This window comes from Antennarius striatus, chromosome 3 (assembly GCF_040054535.1).
Source record: "Antennarius striatus isolate MH-2024 chromosome 3, ASM4005453v1, whole genome shotgun sequence".
Classification (NCBI taxonomy): Eukaryota; Metazoa; Chordata; class Actinopteri; order Lophiiformes; family Antennariidae; genus Antennarius; species Antennarius striatus.
In genome coordinates this window covers 29,404,628-29,425,000 of record NC_090778.1, presented here as the reverse complement: position 1 = coordinate 29,425,000, position 20,373 = coordinate 29,404,628, and the positions used below count along the sequence as shown (strand labels likewise).

Genomic DNA, 20,373 nt, shown 5'->3' with positions numbered 1-20,373 from the left:
GTCAGCTTGGTGAGGAGGTTCCGTCAGCTTGGTGAGGAGGTTCCGTCAGCTTGGTGAGGAGGTTCCGTCAGCTTGGTGAGGAGGTTCTGTCAGCTTGGTGAGGAGGTTCCGTCAGCTTGGTGAGGAGGTTCCGTCAGCTTGGTGAGGAGGTTCCGTCAGCTTGGTGAGGAGGTTCCGTCAGCTTGGTGAGGAGGTTCCGTCAGCTTGGTGAGGAGGTTCTGTCAGCTTGGTGAGGAGGTTCTGTCAGCTTGGTGAGGAGGTTCCGTCAGCTTGGTGAGGAGGTTCCGTCAGCTTGGTGAGGAGGTTCTGTCAGCTTGGTGAGGCGTCCACAGGAGAAAATATGAAAGAAACTAGTGAAGGAAAAGCAAAAGTCCATCCTCGCGTCGCTCCTACCCTAAACTCTGTTACTACTGTTGGGATGAACACTTCTCTTGAAGCACATCCCAGGGATGGACTACTTCCTGGAGGTAAATTATACGTGTACACACACACACACACACACACACACACACACACACACACACACCTGAATACCAGCCCCCAGGAAACAGGCTGGTCGTCCATTTCCTGTCAGCACGTAGTCAGAACTAACAAGGTTTAGGGTTTAGGGGTCAAAGGGTTTAGGGGTCAAAGGGTTTAGGGTTTAGGGGTCAAAGGGTTTAGGGTTTAGGGGTCAAAGGGTTTAGGGTTTAGGGGTCAAAGGGTTTAGGGGGCTAATTAGGCGCTTAGGGTTCAGGGGGCGTTTGGAGTTAGGGTTCGCTGATGAACTCCTGGGGATCAGCCCTCTTTAAATCACTGCTTTATTGCACAGCGAGATCAGAAACAACAAATGAACTCATGTCACCCCAAAAATCCTCAACGCAGGCGAGACAGGCTGTGTTTACATCTGCAGTCTTGATTGAAGATCAATGGCGACAGGATCAATAGTGAACACTTATTGGCACCAAATCTGTTTTGCAAACAAAATGTCAGGCAGCTTCAGAGGAGGGAGGCGGGGTTAGAGAACCGTCCTGCTAGCGGCGTGCACCTGACGGACCGCTGGCACAGGGTGGTCCAGTCCAGTGTGACGACGGTCGCCAGGCAGCAGCCAACACCCCCACGCCTGCGGAGGGGGGGCATTGATGTCTCATAAAAACACGTATCTCCTTCACGTCACTTCAGGAGCGTTCGTCACGTCAGGATGGCGGCGCCTTCGTGCCGTGGAGACTTGGCGGCTGGCGGGGAACACGGGTCTTCGCCGTTGGAGTACGTATCTTTGGGTTTCCGTGCCACGAAGAAGACGCAGTCGTAAACGTACCTCAGCATGGAGCGGTCGTTCTCCGTGTAGGTGGTCTGCACCGACTGGTTCTCCACCTGCAGGGGGCAGCAACCGGTTCCGTGACTGGACCGCTGATGTGACGCCAAGCCCCGGCTAGAACCACCAACGTGACGATAAACCCAGACTAGAACCACCGACGTGTAAATAAGCCCCAACTAGAACCACTGACATGAAGCTAAGCCCCGGCTAGAACCACCGACGTGACGCTAACCCGGACTAGAACCACCGACGTGACGCTAACCCGGACTAGAACCACCGACGTGACGCTAACCCGGACTAGAACCACCGACGTGACGCTAACCCGGACTAGAACCACCGACGTGACGCTAACCCGGACTAGAACCACCGACGTGACGCTAACCCGGACTAGAACCACCGACGTGACGCTAACCCGGACTAGAACCACCGACGTGACGCTAACCCGGACTAGAACCACCGACGTGACGTTAACCCGGACTAGAACCACCGACGTGACGCTAACCCGGACTAGAACCACCGACGTGACGCTAACCCGGACTAGAACCACCGACGTGACGCTAACCCGGACTAGAACCACCGACGTGACGCTAACCCGGACTAGAACCACCGACGTGACGCTAACCCGGACTAGAACCACCGACGTGACGCTAACCCGGACTAGAACCACCGACGTGACGCTAACCTGGACTAGAACCACCGACGTGACGCTAACCCGGACTAGAACCACCGACGTGACGCTAACCCGGACTAGAACCACCGACGTGACGCTAACCCGGACTAGAACCACCGACGTGACGCTAACCCGGACTAGAACCACCGACGTGACGCTAACCCGGACTAGAACCACCGACGTGACGCTAACCCGGACCAGAGCCCGGAGCTCACCTCGAGGTGGAAGCCCAGCTGGACGATGGCGGTCCTGATGTCCTCGTAGCTGAGCTCCACTGAGAGCTCGTTGGCCATGTTCTCGAAGTGGTAGAGCAGCGGCCCTGAAAGACAACAGAGATGACGCTGGAGCCCCTGTCCCCCACTGTCCCCCACTGTCCCCCCACTGTCCCCCCACTGTCCCCCCACTGGACGCCAGTGTCCCACACTGGACGCCCCTGTCCCCCACTGGACGCCCCTGTCCCCCACTGGATGCCCCTGTCCCCCCACTGGAGACCCCTGTCCCCACAATAGACGCCCCTGTCCCCCCACTGGACGCGTCCCCCCCCCCCCCCCAGGAGACAGGCCCCACTGGAGGCGCTGGAGCCGGACCCGGTTCCTGACAGGACGTCCCTGTTTGCCTTAGAACGGGAGGCTCCGCCCCCTCTGGACCTACAGCAGGTGAGGACTCGAGGCAGCAGGACATTACCCAGCATGCAGTGTGTGACTCACCCAGGTTGATCCACACCCCCCCAGGTTTGAGGATCTTCCAGATGGTCTCCACGTACTCGATGACATTATGGGCTGTGTCGATGAAGAAGCAGGTCGCCACGCAGTCCCAGGAGTCTGTGCCCCCCCCCACACAACACATCACCAGTCAGCGCTGGGGAGACAGCCTGTTGCTATGACAACAGTCACCTCCCCTCCCCAAGCTGCCGTCTGGACCTCAGAGGCTGACCCATCGACAGATGTTCTTAATGGAACGCGTCCCGTGTCTCACCTCACAGGGGACACGACCCCTGACCCCCGACCCACCTGAGACCCGTCAGGGACACCTGACCTGCTTCGCCGTAGACCTCCACAAAGTCGCCGGCCACCATGGAGAAGTCGGCGTTGGGGGGTAAGCTCTGAGGGTTGATGTCGGGGAACCTGATTGGTCGCGTCTGGTCGCACGACTTCCTGTTGTTGCTGAACTGGTGGATCCAGGGGTAGAGGGTCAGAGAGTTCACCTGTTCACACCTGGGGGGAGCAGAGCGGCGTGACCGACCGACACACACACACACACACACACACACACACACACACACACACACAGGTGTACGTCGTACCTGTTGAGCACGAAGTTGGAGGAGAACAGCATGAAGAAGCTCCACTCGTTGCCCTGGCAGACGAAGCCCAGACGGGCGATCTCCCAGGCCAGCCGCCCCAGGCCGGCGCCGGGCACCAGGACCCTCACGGCGGACGCCTCGCTGACATGACGAAGTGAACGCGGCGCACAACCACAGGGACACGTCAGACAGACCTGCTAGCGGTTCTGATGTAGCGTGGCGGCGGTCTTACCAGCGCTCGCCGGGGAAGCGTCTCTGGATCTCCTGGATGATTGGCCGGTAGCAGGAGTCCCGCTCCGCCCGGCCCGCCTCGCTCCAGTCCCGCACGAACTGCTTGATGGTGGACTTCAGCTTGTCCATGTCGAAGGTGGTGGAGGGGCGCGGCTTCAGCGGGTCCTCCTGGAAGAGACGCAGACCCGTGACGCCCCGAAGGCCACGCCCCAGCCCCGCCCCGCCCCCCCGCCCGGCGTTACCCTCTGGCCGTACTCCATGTTCTCAAACATGTGGAGGCTGTGCTGCACCACGGCCCGCAGCAGCTCCTGGTTCCGGTCCGCACACTCGCCGATCCGCCTCAGGTTGGGCAGAACGTCGGGCAGCAGCTCCTGGTGGCGGGGGGGGAGGCTGAGGAACTGCCGCTCCGCCCGTCGCACCTGCTCCTCCACGTGCACCCTACGGGGGGGACGCAACGCTGTTACCAGGGTTACCACGGGGTCCGGAGACGCAACGCTGTTACCACGGTTACCATGGGAGTCCGGAGACGCAATGCTGTTACCACGGTTACCAGGGGTACGAAGATGCAACGCTGTTCTCCCCGTGTCTGCGTGGGTTCTCTCCGGGTTCTCTGGCTTCCTCCCCCCTCCAGAAACATGTGCTTCAGGTTGATTGGCCGGTCCAAACTGACCACAGGAGTGTGTGTCTTTGTGTGGCGGTGTGTGGCTCTGCGGTGCACTGGCGTCGCGCCTGGAGTTTCCCCCGCCTCACGCCCTCAGTCAGCTGGGAAAGGCCCCAGCCCCCCACGACCCCCCACAGCGGATGAAGCGGGGGTGACAACGAATGAATGACGAAAATGGACCAAACAGCATCACAGCCTCACACGCTGCAGTGAGAGCGACGGGCCGGTCTCACGTTCCGGCCACGCCTCTCACGTTCTGGCCACGCCTCTCACGTTCTGGCCACGTCTCTCACGTTCTGGCCACGCCTCTCACGTTCCGGCCACGCCTCTCACGTTCTGGCCACGCCTCTCACGTTCTGGCCACGTCTCTCACGTTCTGGCCACGTCTCTCACGTTATGGTCACGCCTCTCACGTACCAGCCACGCCTCTCATATTATGGCCACGCCTCCGAAAAAACACGAGTAAGTTCAGTACTTTAGTACTACAGATAGTACTACAGGTATTACTACAGATAGCACTACAGATAGTACTACAGATAGTACTACAGATAGTACTACAGGTATTACTACAGATAGCACTACAGATAGTACTACAGATAGTACTACAGATAGTACTACAGATAGTACTACAGATAGTACTACAGATAGTACTACATGTATTACTACAGATAGCACTACAGATAGTACTACAGATAGTACTACAGATAGTACTACAGGTATTACTAGATAGTACTGCAGATAGTACTACAGATAGTACTACAGATAGCACTACAGATAGTACTACAGATAGTACTGCAGATAGTACTACAGATAGTACTACAGATATTACTACAGATATTACTACAGATAGTACTACAGATAGTACTACAGATAGTACTACAGGTATTACTACAGATAGTACTACAGATAGTACTACAGATAGTACTACAGATAGTACTACAGATAGTACTACAGATATTACTACAGATAGCACTACAGATAGTACTACAGATAGTACTACAGATAGTACTACAGATAGTACTACAGATAGTACTGCAGATAGTACTACAGATAGTACTACAGATAGTACTACAGATAGTACTACAGATAGTACTACAGATAGTACTACAGATAGCACTACAGATAGTACTACAGATAGTACTACAGATAGTACTACAGGTATTACTACAGATAGTACTGCAGATAGTACTACAGATAGTACTACAGATAGTACTACAGATAGTACTACAGATAGTACTACAGATAGTACTACAGATAGTACTACAGGTATTACTACAGATAGTACTGCAGATAGTACTACAGATAGTACTACAGATAGTACTACAGATAGTACTACAGATAGTACTACAGGTATTACTACAGATAGTACTACAGATAGTACTACAGATAGTACTACAGGTATTACTACAGATAGTACTGCAGATAGTACTGCAGATAGTACTACAGATAGTACTACAGATAGTACTACAGATAGTACTACAGATAGTACTACAGATAGTACTACAGGTATTACTACAGATAGTACTGCAGATAGTACTACAGATAGTACTACAGATAGTACTACAGATAGTACTAAAGATAGTACTACAGATAGTACTACAGATAGTACTACAGATATTACTGTGGACAGTGGGGAAAAAGTCAAGAGAAAACCAGCAAATATTGGCATTGGTGCCTCAATGGATGCGATTGTTTCCATGGGGGGGGGCACGGCTAAATGTCAGCCCCCAAAACAAAATGCAGATGACAAAACGTGTGTGTGTGTGTGTGTGTGTGTGTGCGTGTGTGTGTGTGTGTGTGTGTGCGTGTGTGTGCGTGTGTGTGTGTGTGTGTGTGTGTGTGTGAAGGTTCTGTCAGCGTCCACAGGAGAAAATATGAATGAAAGGAAAACTAGAGAGTAAAAATAAAAGGTAAAAACTTTCACACCTTCATTTATTAAACTGTTCTTTAGAATGACCACCAGGTGTTAACATTTTGACAAAAAGTAATTTCACGTTATTTCTTTTTAAACCGTGACGTCACTTTGACTGAAGCCGTTGAGGTTAACCCTTTGTGTGGTTTAACTAGTGTTACGACTCTGTTCTGCTGTTCCTGTTGGGATGAACATTCATTGAAGCGCATCCCAGGATGCACTGCTTCTGGAGGAAACATGAACGCTATGCTGTTTCCATGGTTACCAGGGGGGTCCAGAGACTCCGCCCACTCCCACGGGACGCTGGCGCCAACGTCACGTGACATCACAAACCAGACTCAGGCCTAGCCTAGCATGCTAAGGTCATCTTCTCATCCCATCGCGTCTCCTTCACACAAACCACGCCCCTCCTTCGACCAGTGACGTAAGACTGTCTGCAAATGACGTCAGGAGCAGCTGAGGTTCTGGAGGCGGGCCGCGGTACGTGACGAGGGTGATGACGTCACGTCAGACAACAGGAAGAGAACTGTGAACCGCTGGTTAAAGCTGCTAGCATCGAGCTGCTAGCCTCGAGCTGCTAGCCTCGAGCTGCTAGCCTCGAGCTGCTAGCCTCGAGCTGCTAGCCTCGAGCTGCCAGCACCGTGATTTGACACAAGCTACCGCCGGTCACGCGCCCCGCCGCCGGGCTCGCGCCCCGCCCCCCCGGGCCCCACCTGTAGGACCGGAAGGCGTCGATGATCCTCCAGAAGTGCTGCCGCTCCAGCCGCGCCTCCTCCTCCGGGCTGCTGGGCTGCGGCCCCCGCCGCTGGAAGCTCCGCCGCTCCGCTCGGCCTCCCGCGGCCGCCATGTTCCGACGCGTTTGAAGTGGTCCAATCAGAGCGCGAGGCGCTCCTTCGTGGGTTGTGTGCTTTCCAGAGCAGCGCGGTGCTGCCCCCCGGCGGCGAGGGGTGGTACTGCAGGGAGTGGGGCAGAACAAACAGGCTGCGAACGCTTCCTCAGCGGGGGGGGTACTGCTAAAGAGACCAAATGAAAGTGATCGAAACTAATTGTATTGATGAGAAGATCTTTCTGTACGAGATGATCCTGTCAGCTTCAAAGCACAACTTCTTTAATTTCTGGCATCAGTGGAATTTTTTTCACAGCACCTGTAGTTCAAGAGTTATGAGACGCCTGGAACATGGGATGGCGGGGGCCCCGTCAGGCTGTGTTAATGCAGCTTGTGTGACCACTTGAGACTCTAATACAACACAATTACCTGGGGGGCAGTGGCTCAGCAGTAGAGCAGACGTCTTCAGACCAGACATCGCCCACACATCGGCGGTTCAATTCCTGTTCCCGCCAAGACATCCTCCCGAGTGTGAGCTAACGGTGAGAGGTGTCAGCTCACCTCCCAGCCACTGCCGAGGCGCACTTCACCAAGACACCATTCCTCCTACAAGCTGCTCATTTGGGGCGCGATCCCTCACACGACCCTTCACTCTGCCTCCCTCTATATATGTACATTTGTTGTCATGTCCTGAGTTTCCTCTGATGACTTCCACCAGGAGGGGGCCCCGGGGACGACCCAGGACACGCTGAAGAGACTATATCTCCCGGCTGGCCTGGGAACACCTTGGGATTCTCCCGGAGGAGCTGGACTAGGGCTAGGGAGAGGGAAGTCTAGGCTTCCCTGCTTAAGCTGCTGCCCCCGCGACCTGACCCCGGATAAGCAGAAGAAGATGGATGGATGGATGGATGGATGGATGGTTGGATGGATGGATGGATGGATGGATGGTTGGATGGATGGATGGATGGATGGATGGTTGGATGGATGGATGGATGGATGGATGGATGGATGGACTGCCACTGAATGGAACCAACCGGGGACACAGTCCAGACAGTAGCTGCTGACAGCCTCAAACACACCTCAAATGATCACCAGTCACGGAGGAATGGGACCTGGACTCAATGATCTTCATGGGGGAAAAGGCTGATGAACATCAATTAGTGGAACTGAATAATGCAGTCAAGGAGGTAGAGGTCAATCAATCAATCAATCAATCAATCAATCAAGTTTTATTGATATATCTCTTAATCATGACAGCAGACATTTCAAAGCGCTTTAACAGACAGAAACCCAACTGAACCCTCCAGAGCATCAGAGACAGTGGAGGGAAAAACTCCCTCAGCGGAAGAAACTCCAGGCAGGACCCAGACTCTTTTGGGGGCCATCCGCCTCGACCAGTTGGGTGGAAAAGAAATAAAAGGAAGATCAGGACAGGGTCAGAGAGAGAGTCAGATAGTCCAGATAGAGTCAGTGTCTCTATGGTTATAGTCAGACCATTGGGGTTGTTGTCTTCAATTCGTGTTCCCATCATGGAGTTCGTAAATTCAAGGCATAATTACAGCTGCATGGATGACTGTATGGTGGAAGGAGGAAGAAAGGAAGCAGGACCCAAGCAGAATGATAGATGAGGGGTGGTACTGGTGGGCTTGGACGTGCAGGTCCACAGAGGATGGTCCACAGTGGATCAGTGGATGAGGGGAGGATCAGTATGGTGGCACGGAGGAAAAAAGGAAGCCAAACCCCAGCCGATGATTAGGTGAGGGGTGGTACTGGTGGGACTAGAGGAGCAGGTCCACAGCAGATGGGCGGATGAGGGGTGAACCTGAGAAAAACCTGTGAGGACATAGAGCACAGAGACTCCAGGGAAGAAGTTTAGTTAGTAGGGTGTGATTGGAGACTTGTGGGGTGTGATCGGAGAGGAGGAGAGAGTAAGTCTGGATTTTGAGTCTCCACCAGTGTAGGTCTATATTAAAAAAAGACCAAAAAAAACCCCGTAGCAGCCTAAATTGCCTTAATTATAAAATTTATGAAAAAGAAAAGTTTTAAGTCTAGTCTTAAATAATGAGAGGTAGCACATGTCCTCATGTTGGGGTGCTTTTCCTTTGTCAGTAAGTTCCAGAATTCTCCATGAGCCCCGGACTTCAGCTGAATGTCAGCTTGTAGCCTCAACATCTCATCTTCCACTCCAGAAGAGTTCAGGTGAAACAGTTCTGTAGGTTTTGATGCGACTGAATCAAACTCAGGATTAGAAAAGATAGCACATGAATGTAGACTGCCTCAAGCAAAGAAAAGTCTTGAAAGTGTTTGTCAGACTCTGACAGACTATCGACTATCTGCTCTGTGTAGCGTGGACTATTAACTATCAGGCAGGACTTCCCTTACTTCTCCAGCATCAAGTTCTGGAAGTTTGATCAATTATGGTGCTGCAGCTTTGAGGAGAGATGTTGAGTCTGTTCTTTGAAACCATCAACTGTTTATTAGTTTTTTTTACCATCTCTCCATCTTGGAAGGACTTCTGGTTCTAAACATGAGGTGTCTCAACCAGAAAGATGCTTCGTTGGAGACTTTCCCTTTAAAAGGTAGTTGTGAGATACACGACTGCTGTCTGGACAACTGGCTTTTTACCTCCTTCATCTTTCTCTTCTCAGCTTGTTTTTCAGCGGAAACTTTAGTTTCTGTGAACAGTCTGAAAATGCGGCGCCACATTTCCTTTGTTTGGTATTGAGATGGTAGACTGTCAGAGGAGGCAAACACATAGTAAAAAAATGTCCTGCTCCTGGTCCTGCCCCTCCCTCCACTCATTGTAGACTTTTTTTAAATTTTGTATACTGATCTGATTCCCGAAGGGAAATTAAGAGTTTAAGATGGAAAACTGAGAGCTAACCTTTGTAGGTAACTGGCTAGCTAACCATGCTTGCAAAGGAATGGTGACCTACATTCTAGGAAAACATCAGATGTCAACTGATTGGCTGTCCTCTATGTCAATCAGGTGATGGGATGGCTGATAGATTGATGGCTGTTTTAATGTCATGAGATCTATTGCTAGCTAGCTTGTTTGTATTGCTTGCCGTAGCGCTGCTGTTTATGAATGTTCAATGACCTAAATTCAAATTTTCAATTTTTTTAATGTCATGCAACCACTGAAACATTTCTAGTGTGAGAGATATACAGGAAGAGGGGTTTTCTGCTGTATTCACTCACAATCAATAGAGTAATAAAGTTTAAAATTGTTTAAAATCTTTTTATCTTCCAATACTATCAAACATAAAGGTCAGATATGTGTCACATCTGACAGCAGACACTGATAAACAAGGAACTGCAGGACACATGTTTGTCTGATGTTTAATATGAGATGCAACTCCTGTGAAAATGTGCAGATTGTGCAGAAAGCCCTACTCTTCCAGTGTGGGGTTGACGATCTTGCCCAGGAAGAGGATGTTTCCTGTGTTGCGTTCAGTGATGACGGCCATAAATGGCCGATCAAACCTCAACTTCGGGACAATGCGCAGGGAAGTAAGAGTAATGCCGATGCCTGTAGCAGCAGTAGCAGTGGCTCCGGCCTCATCCACATCCAAGGTAGCCTTGTGCACAACCTGTGGAGAAGAAGAAGAAGAAGTATACTTTATTTATCCCGCAAGGGAAATTACATTGTCACTCAGGTTAGGAGGCAGAGTGACGGGCAGCGGCTTCTGTAACGCGCCCCAAATTGAGCAGCTTGTAGGGGGGACGGCGCCTTGCTCAAGGGAGCAATGCAAGCAGAGTGAGCTGGAACACAGGGAAGGACATTTGCTCAACAACTTCTTCTATCCTTACTTCTGAGACTTTAAGTTGCCCCTCTGAAATACCCGTCAGATCTGCACCACTGCCAAAAATATCTGTCATTCCCATTTGGGTTAAGACGTCAACCAGTGAGTACGAGGTCTTGATGGAAAACTTTGGAACATGTACTTCATACTTCCTGGAAGAAAAGGGATGAACATGGAGTGAAGGATCTGACAGGACTCCACTGAGTATTTTATCCTGTGAAAAACCTTCTCAATTTGAAGAGACAAATTTGTGATCTTCTAACCTGGGCTTCATCCACCTCAACCATTTGTTGACGTGATTTGGGCAAATGGCATTCTCCAGAGGTGCCATATCTTTGGGCAGCAGCAGCAGCATGGAATAGGAGCTGTTGAAGGGGAGGTGGAGCACTGATGTGTTGATGCTCTTGTCTTCATAGGTGTCAAAAGTCTCCTCCAGCTTCATCATTTGGACGGGAACTTTGGTGTTTTCATCCACCGTGAATGTGTCCTCCTTGGTCAGCTGTGGATCAAAAGGTGTCGCCCACTTTCCTGTTGGACAGGAAGGAGCAGAAACAAAACACAACTTGGGGTTGCTGCTCACGCACCACACACCCAGCCCTCATGTCACCCCCTTTACCTTTAAAGTAGATGTAGCTGATCAGATACATGACTGTGCTTGGATCAATGTCATTGACCAGCTCGGCTATCTTCCCTTTGGTCTTCTCCTCCACATACTTATTGATGCGATCAGCGCTTTGTGTGGTTTGGGTGAAGTCTACCTTGAACCCATCTGCGAGGTACGACTGCATCAGGTTCTCCAGGAACTCAGGACGAGGACTGAAGCGGTTGTCCACAAAAACAGCCGTCCCTTCACTGACGGCTTCGTTGGATGTCTCTCTGGTCTTTTCCAGCAGCGTCTTGAAGGCCTGGTCTATATCTGTCTGGGTCAGTCGGGTGTCGTTGAAACCCAGACCGCCGACCAGCTGGCGGTGGGTCTCGCCCCGCGCTCCTACGGACAAGGCCGCCAAGGCAACTGACACGCTGGCCGGGGAGAAGAAGACGTTCTTGCCTTGTGAATCAGCGTGAGCTGCTAACTTCCTGTACAGACGGAAGGCAAACTCTCTGTTGGCTTCAGTCACCAGGGAGACGCTGGTGGCGCTACCATCCAGGCCAGAGCCTCCGTCGACCTTGGCCGGGTCCCCACCTGCATGCTGGTGGCTTCTCCCTGCACAGACCAGGGCCGACAGGATCCACAGGCTCAGGGCTGCATTCATCACTGAGAGCTGAGGACAGGGTCAAGGCGGAGAGTTAGTCATTGGCTTCATCAATGGAGGCCTCTGCCTCTGTCCACTGCAATCAGATCTCAATCAACGTGTCGCTGTAAAGGACCTGACAACCTGTTTCTGCATCAGCCTGTCACCGGAGCGGTAAGCTCCTGGACGGACAAACCGCTTCCTGCCAACGCTGGATCAGTTTGATCATTTCAGTTCAGGTTTTGCCATTTCTCCTTGCACCAGTAAGAGTTTAGCAAGAGTTTAGCAAGAGTTGACGTTTGGCCAATGAAATCTGATCAAAGTCCCTTGCAGACCTTGTGAATATAAGCAGAATTTGCTCCTATTGAAAGATCGATATTCGACACGTTCTATAATATTGCTGCGTTTCAGGCTGGAAACAGTTACTTGCTGAAAGACATCAGGATATGCAGAATTCTCGTCTTAATTTCTAACAGCGATCCAGCTGCCAGCGGCTGAAACGAACATCAGACAGTTGAGTCCAGAGGTTTAAAGTGCGCCGCTGCCTCCCAGCTGTCTGAAGCCTTCAGGTGAAACCTCTTACCTCCTGGTGGACGTCCAGCTCAGAACAGACTAGACGGACGGAGGCGTCCCTTTATATGGCTGAGCAGCTGGACTTTGGCTTTGCTGACGGTGTGTCGTCCTCTTGTTTGCTCGGCCACTGCACTCGCTCTGGGTGACGATGAGTGTCAGTGGGTGTGATGAAGGCCAGCAGCAGTCTGCATAGTGTCTCTGCAGCATCATGTCCCGTAACACACCGGGGTCAGTCACCCCCCCACTGCGACGGTCCGGTCACATAGGGGCCCGGACGTCTTTAAAGTGAGTTCTGAGCTCATGTTGGATCAGAGTTTTTATTTGACTTTCTCTTATGGAGTAAATAAGTGTTGTTGTCACTTTTTGAACTTTTGTAGACCGGATCGGAGCAGATGGACTTTGGCTTTGCTGAAACTGTGGGTCCAGATCATATTTGCTCTGTGGGGTGATAACACTCTGAACACAGGAGGACGGCAGGAAGCTGAGCTGAACTTCAGATCCTTGAGAAAGATCTTCAGTTCTGTCTTCAGCTGAGTTCCTTCTGTCAGTCTGGTGCTAACTGCCTCCAGCGTTCATGGACAGTGGGTTTGGTTCACAGAAAAACACTTGTTAGGTGCACCACAGGGTGTTCTTTGTCACTTCCTCTTGTGGAGTCTGTCTTCCATCCTTGATGAACCGTAGGAATCCTTTGGGATCAATGAGGGATGGATCTATCAATCTATCGGTCTGTCTGTCTGTGTTACGGGACATGATGCTGCAGAGACACTATGCAGACTGCTGCTGGCCTTCATCACACCCACTGACACTCATCGTCACCCAGAGCGAGTGCAGTGGCCGAGCAAACAAGAGGACGACACACCGTCAGCAAAGCCAAAGTCCAGCTGCTCAGCCATATAAAGGGACGCCTCCGTCCGTCCAGTCTGTTCTGAGCTGGACGTCCACCAGGAGGTAAGAGGTTTCACCTGAAGGCTTCAGACAGCTGGGAGGCAGCGGCGCACTTTAAACCTCTGGACTCAACTGTCTGATGTTCGTTTCAGCCGCTGGCAGCTGGATCGCTGTTAGAAATTAAGACGAGAATTCTGCATATCCTGATGTCTTTCAGCAAGTAACTGTTTCCAGCCTGAAACGCAGCAATATTATAGAACGTGTCGAATATCGATCTTTCAATAGGAGCAAATTCTGCTTATATTCACAAGGTCTGCAAGGGACTTTGATCAGATTTCATTGGCCAAACGTCAACTCTTGCTAAACTCTTGCTAAACTCTTACTGGTGCAAGGAGAAATGGCAAAACCTGAACTGAAATGATCAAACTGATCCAGCGTTGGCAGGAAGCGGTTTGTCCGTCCAGGAGCTTACCGCTCCGGTGACAGGCTGATGCAGAAACAGGTTGTCAGGTCCTTTACAGCGACACGTTGATTGAGATCTGATTGCAGTGGACAGAGGCAGAGGCCTCCATTGATGAAGCCAATGACTAACTCTCCGCCTTGACCCTGTCCTCAGCTCTCAGTGATGAATGCAGCCCTGAGCCTGTGGATCCTGTCGGCCCTGGTCTGTGCAGGGAGAAGCCACCAGCATGCAGGTGGGGACCCGGCCAAGGTCGACGGAGGCTCTGGCCTGGATGGTAGCGCCACCAGCGTCTCCCTGGTGACTGAAGCCAACAGAGAGTTTGCCTTCCGTCTGTACAGGAAGTTAGCAGCTCACGCTGATTCACAAGGCAAGAACGTCTTCTTCTCCCCGGCCAGCGTGTCAGTTGCCTTGGCGGCCTTGTCCGTAGGAGCGCGGGGCGAGACCCACCGCCAGCTGGTCGGCGGTCTGGGTTTCAACGACACCCGACTGACCCAGACAGATATAGACCAGGCCTTCAAGACGCTGCTGGAAAAGACCAGAGAGACATCCAACGAAGCCGTCAGTGAAGGGACGGCTGTTTTTGTGGACAACCGCTTCAGTCCTCGTCCTGAGTTCCTGGAGAACCTGATGCAGTCGTACCTCGCAGATGGGTTCAAGGTAGACTTCACCCAAACCACACAAAGCGCTGATCGCATCAATAAGTATGTGGAGGAGAAGACCAAAGGGAAGATAGCCGAGCTGGTCAATGACATTGATCCAAGCACAGTCATGTATCTGATCAGCTACATCTACTTTAAAGGTAAAGGGGGTGACATGAGGGCTGGGTGTGTGGTGCGTGAGCAGCAACCCCAAGTTGTGTTTTGTTTCTGCTCCTTCCTGTCCAACAGGAAAGTGGGCGACACCTTTTGATCCACAGCTGACCAAGGAGGACACATTCACGGTGGATGAAAACACCAAAGTTCCCGTCCAAATGATGAAGCTGGAGGAGACTTTTGACACCTATGAAGACAAGAGCATCAACACATCAGTGCTCCACCTCCCCTTCAACAGCTCCTATTCCATGCTGCTGCTGCTGCCCAAAGATATGGCACCTCTGGAGAATGCCATTTGCCCAAATCACGTCAACAAATGGTTGAGGTGGATGAAGCCCAGGTTAGAAGATCACAAATTTGTCTCTTCAAATTGAGAAGGTTTTTCACAGGATAAAATACTCAGTGGAGTCCTGTCAGATCCTTCACTCCATGTTCATCCCTTTTCTTCCAGGAAGTATGAAGTACATGTTCCAAAGTTTTCCATCAAGACCTCGTACTCACTGGTTGACGTCTTAACCCAAATGGGAATGACAGATATGTTTGGCAGTGGTGCAGATCTGACGGGTATTTCAGAGGGGCAACTTAAAGTCTCAGAAGTAAGGATAGAAGAATTTGTTGAGCAAATGTCCTTCCCTGTGTTCCAGCTCACTCTGCTTGCATTGCTCCACAGGTTGTGCACAAGGCTACCTTGGATGTGGATGAGGCCGGAGCCACTGCTACTGCTGCTACAGGCATCGGCATTACTCTTTATTCCATGCATCATGTCCCCGTGTTGAGGTTTGATCGGCCATTTATGGCCGTCATCACTGAACGCAACACAGGAAACATCCTCTTCCTGGGCAAGATCGTCAACCCCACACTGGAAGAGTAGGGCTTTCTGCACAATCTGCACATTTTCACAGGAGTTGCATCTCATATTAAACATCAGACAAACATGTGTCCTGCAGTTCCTTGTTTATCAGTGTCTGCTGAAATGTATCAGATCTTCATGTTTTATCTCTCGCTTTAGAAATGGTTCAGTCGATATGCAAAGGAGGGCATTTAACTTTTGTTCATGACACAAATCAAACAGCACAAACAGAACACTAAATATCCTGTAAATCAGTTCTAATTAAATCAATAGCCAAGGTCCTTCTCAATGTGTGACTGAGGAATAGTGACTGAGCGTTGACGACAAAGAACTTCAGAATTCCATCGTCCCATAAAGCTCGTCCTTACGCTGAGTAGTTGATTATTCATCAGACGTGACCTACTGCAGCGGTATTACTGAAATGTTCTGAGCCAATCAGAGGAGGAGGCGTGGTTATGATGTTATCACAAGATTTACTGAACAGACAGAACGAAATGAACCTTAACTCTGCAGAGGCTCCCTTCAATGATCTGACCTCCAGTCACAACCAACCAGGAGTCCAGACTACACTCAGAGCTTCTGGTCTTTTCAGATGTTATCTTCATCTGAATCGTTCATCCTCCTGTAGACGAAGCAGAACGAACCCAAGATGTTCTGAACATCTGTGGGACGGTTCCTCTCATTTACCACCCAGACCTGAGTGTGGGAAGAAGAGGCCACAAATGAGAATCACTTTAACATAATAATAAAGCCATTCTCATTGTCAGTAATGGTCCTGGTTGTCATAGTGGGACCCCCCACCCCCACCCCGTGTTCATCCAGTCCTACTTTCGTGATCCATAATAAGTTTTATCATATATAATATCTTATCCTATGCTGTTTAAATCAATCCTCTGGACTTCCAGAAAGTTTCTTGACTCTGGACAGGCAGGGTCCAGAGAGCAGGCAGAATCAGAAACAGGGTCAAAGTCAGCAGGTATGGAGAGTCAAGGAGAACCCTGAACACTCAGAGAACTGAGGGCTGAGCTGGAATATGAAGAGTGGAGGCTGATTGGCTGCAGGTGAGGAAGGAGATGCAGGTGAATGGATTGAACTGATTACAACCAGGGCAGGGCCGATCTGAAATGGCAAACGGTATGTCAGCTGATGAACAAACAACAAAAAATGAATGGAATACTTCATTGTCAGACGGTGACAAGACCGTCTTTCACCACAGCCCCATGCTGGCCTGAGCTGACCCTCACCAGCAGTCGAGGTGAACGCCTCAGATGTAGGAAGACAATGATGTTGGAAACAGGGAGTTACCCCCAAACTGGGACAGCAGCTCCAGCAGATTCCAGGAGCGCCACCTGAAGGCACCGTCCAGAAGAGAACAGCCCTAGAGCCCCCTGAGGTACTCCTACGCCTCCAGATCAAAACAACTGAAACCATTGATCCGTGTGACTGCTATGAAAGGACTGACACCAAAGGCGCTAAAAGCTTTGATTTTTTTTTATCTTAGAGGAAAAAAAGTGTCAATACTTTCTCCATACCGAACAAATGGAAACATCAAAGACAAACCACTTTAATTAGGGTTCAAATTTCCCCAAAGGAGTCCGCTCCATTTAGTAATAACAGAAGAACAGGTAGGAAGAAGAATGGAGAAAAATACTCGTTATTATTTTGAATTACAATACGATGATTACGATTTAATATACGAGACGCCTGAAGGCGTGCGTTTTTGGCGGAATATCAAAACTAAGATGACTTTGACTGCAAAGGAGAGTGATTGTTTTAACAATGAGGTAGGCCCGGCTCGTTCTGATGCTCACCTCTTTAAAAACTATTGGTGTCAGTGAGTCGCAGATGATTCACAAGTTTCCAGTCACTAAGTCCCGTCTGTTGACCAGCAGCGTGACATCCTGGTGGAGATGATGTGCCGGAACTTCGATAAATATCATCATATCGTCAAGTTTCATGGCTCCTTTGCTGGAAGTGAGGAGCTGGCATTCGAGACATTGAACATTGACTTGGAGGAATATTTCCGCACAAACTTGGTCACTCTGGTCAACATCAGAGACATCATCCAACAGGTCTGACCTCATCCAATAACAAAGACACTGTTTAAACCGTGGTAAAGCTTGTAAAGTATAACACCTGTGCTCTACAGATGGCCACAGCTTTGATGGCCCTGAAGTCCATCGGGGTGATCCATGGCAACGTGCTCCTGAAGAATATCATCATGGAAGATCGAAGGGCAAGACCCTTAAGAGTCAAGCTGGGGAACTTCTCTGCAGCCCAGCTGAAGTCAGACTACAGGAGGGATCCAGGGCTGCAAGTAGACAAAGTTCTGTAAGATCACACATTCCAAGGAGGAGAGAACCGTTTCAGCTGAGTCTGTTTGTCTGCAGTGGTTCTGTAAGCTGGAGGCTTGTTGGGGCTAGTCAGGTTGTTAACTCATGTTAGCATCTATTCTAACCATTACCATCACGCTAGAATTAAGTGTTTCAGCATTTAGCATTGAGCATTGAACTGGACTTCACACGAGCTAACTCTTCCTGACCCTTTCCAGCGTATTTCAAAAAATCTTCAGATATTTCCCACGTCTGATAAAGATCCTTATTGATCCCAGGCGTTCCCAGGCCAGCTGAGACACACACACTCTCCAGCGTATCCTAAATTTACCCCAACACCTCCTCACCCCCGGTAGCACATGTCCAGAATGCCTCCCCAGGGAGGCGTCCGTGAGGTATCTGAAACAGATGCATGAGGCCCTCAGCTGGATCCGCCTGATATGGAGGAGCAGCGCCACGACAAACCGCCCCGGCATACGCTGAAGGTGGAGGTTTGAGGAAGCAAACAGGACAGAGATTAAATCTTTTGGTCCCCATACCGGGCCCCTCTGGCTCTTGGCAGTGCCTAGAAATTCTGCCCATAAAGATTACAAATAGAACCATTGATGAAGGGCAACCTTTCAGTAACATTTCTTCACAAATCGCTCCTGTAGTTAGAATAAAAATTGAATAAAATTGTTAGGGTTTTGCTCAGAACAAAACCCTCTTTGGTTCTTTAGCTCGTTTGAGAGGTGTATCTTCAATGATGAGACAAGTTGTGTTCCAAACAAGGTTTACTGAAGAAATTCAACAGTTTACAAGTTGGTGAGGATCTAGCGCTGGGCTCTCCAGCAGACGCAGCAACAAACCTCTGGAGAAGAGCCTCCAACCTTACCCTGGTCTTTATGGTGTTTGGGTTAGACTCTCCTTGAGGGAAGAGCTCACCAGCAGCCTGACTCAACCTGAGGTTTTGTACTCTTTTATGGTTAATGTGATTTTTAAAATTTTGTTTCTTCTAGATTACAAGCCCCAGAAATGGCTGCTGGCCAGCGGATGTCTGAGGCCTTTGACATGTGGTGTTTGGGTCGTGTCATGTCCTCGCTACTCCTTTCCAGTGAACGCTGTAGATTGTTTGTGCAGAGAAAGGTAAGACATGATGAGATGAATTCATCTCCTACAGACTGAGGAGGCTGCTGCTCCGTGTCCTCCGCCAACGGACCAGTCTCGCTCTTTACCCGCTAGAGCCGGGCTTCCTCTCGCCGTTCAGAGTAACGTGAGGTTACTACACAGCGTCCTGCGGTATGAACAGGCTGTTGTAGGAAGAAAAGGGATTCAACTGCCTGTAAGGCAACGCAGAGGGAACCCTGGACACATACAGCATAGACAAACAGCTGACGTGTGACAGGCGTGGCAATGAAAACCCAGGTTAACAGCTGTTAAGAGTGAAAGGTTTTTAATGTCAGTTTAGGGGACAAATGCAGATAATGTCATATTTACTGGTCGGATGTTTGCAGCTGAAACAGATTTTCTGAGTAAAAGTGGACTTGACCGTTGCTTCCTGGACTAGGAACATCATGAGAACAACTTTGAAGAAGACGTGGAGCTGGAGGAGGCCATCCATCTTCTAAAGGCCATGATGAAACATGAACCTGATGACCGGATCACGCCTGCTGGAGTCCTCTCTCATCCGTTCATCGTCCGTGGATGCTACCCATGGACGCGTCAGCGCCCACCAGCTGTCGCCGATGAGTTCCTCATCGACTTCCTCAAGCTGGAGGTCATGCAGAAGCTGGGACAAGGCCACTACGGAGAAATACGGAAGTGCAGGAGGACGGACACCGGGGAGCTGCTGGCCGTGAAGCGACCCCTGAGACAATCTGCTGCCAGAGAGGTTGGTGGCCACTTCTTGAGTTTACTGTCAGAGAGGCGCTGGCGCCGCGCCCGGAGTGTCCCCCTCCTTGTGCCCGTAAGTCTGTTGGGATAGGCTCTAGCAACCCCTGTGATCCACGTAAGAGGACAAAGTAGCACAGACAATGAATAATTGAATGAATTTCTGCCTCCTCTCGCTCGTCTGAATTCTTTAACTTGAATTTGATAAATGTGAACAGATGAACTCTGTGGGAGGAGCTAACGGTGTCAAACTTGTTTCTTCAGATTGAAGTTTTAGAAGCACTAATGGCTGCAAACGCCGACCAGCATCACATCGTTAAATGTCTTGGGTGGTTGGACTTCAAGGTGGGAAAGGCACCAGTGTTGGAGTTGCTGGACAGGAACCTGGAGCTCATTATGATGGAACAGGGAAAGCCGATGCTTCTGAGTGACATCAGAGACATCGTTCAACAGGTAGGTCAGGAGCGGGCAGGAAGCACAGCGCAGTTGACAGAAACTCAGACACGGTTTGCTGCCCGGTGTGCAGATGGCCGAGGCTTTGCTGCTGCTGAAGGATGTGGGCATCGTCCACGGCGACATCAAACCCAACAACATCATGACGGTGGACCGACAGAGACCCCTCAGCATCAAGCTGATAGACTTCGGCTTGG

At 50.5% G+C, this 20,373-nt stretch overlaps 3 protein-coding genes across 4 annotated transcripts; 1 reads left to right on the top strand and 2 right to left on the bottom strand.

Moving 5' to 3' along the window:
- Positions 1-786: 786 nt before the first annotated feature.
- On the bottom strand, positions 787-6,933 carry carnmt1 (carnosine N-methyltransferase 1). 2 transcript variants are annotated; one of them, XM_068311359.1, is made up of 8 exons: positions 6,788-6,933; positions 3,744-3,939; positions 3,503-3,669; positions 3,271-3,411; positions 3,003-3,181; positions 2,675-2,788; positions 2,183-2,286; positions 787-1,353 (listed from the first exon to the last, which is right to left on the bottom strand). In XM_068311359.1, the coding sequence occupies exons 1-8, from the start codon at positions 6,919-6,921 to the stop codon at positions 1,171-1,173; spliced, it is 1,218 nt and encodes a 405-aa protein (XP_068167460.1). In that variant the 5' UTR covers positions 6,922-6,933; the 3' UTR covers positions 787-1,170. The 2 variants fall into 2 exon arrangements, with proteins under 2 accessions (XP_068167460.1, XP_068167461.1); XM_068311360.1 differs by having other exon boundaries at positions 1,164-1,353; positions 3,003-3,135.
- Positions 6,934-10,226: 3,293 nt separating this feature from the next.
- LOC137593263 (serpin A3-5-like) lies at positions 10,227-12,559 on the bottom strand. The gene is made up of 5 exons (XM_068311969.1): positions 12,522-12,559; positions 11,323-11,968; positions 10,970-11,234; positions 10,714-10,858; positions 10,227-10,493 (listed from the first exon to the last, which is right to left on the bottom strand). The coding sequence occupies exons 2-5, from the start codon at positions 11,957-11,959 to the stop codon at positions 10,293-10,295; spliced, it is 1,248 nt and encodes a 415-aa protein (XP_068168070.1). The 5' UTR covers positions 11,960-11,968; positions 12,522-12,559; the 3' UTR covers positions 10,227-10,292.
- Positions 12,560-13,422: 863 nt separating this feature from the next.
- Positions 13,423-15,608, top strand: LOC137592696 (hibernation-specific plasma protein HP-55-like). The gene is made up of 5 exons (XM_068311030.1): positions 13,423-13,459; positions 14,013-14,658; positions 14,747-15,011; positions 15,123-15,267; positions 15,342-15,608. The coding sequence occupies exons 2-5, from the start codon at positions 14,022-14,024 to the stop codon at positions 15,540-15,542; spliced, it is 1,248 nt and encodes a 415-aa protein (XP_068167131.1). The 5' UTR covers positions 13,423-13,459; positions 14,013-14,021; the 3' UTR covers positions 15,543-15,608.
- The last annotated feature ends 4,765 nt before the right edge of the window (positions 15,609-20,373 follow it).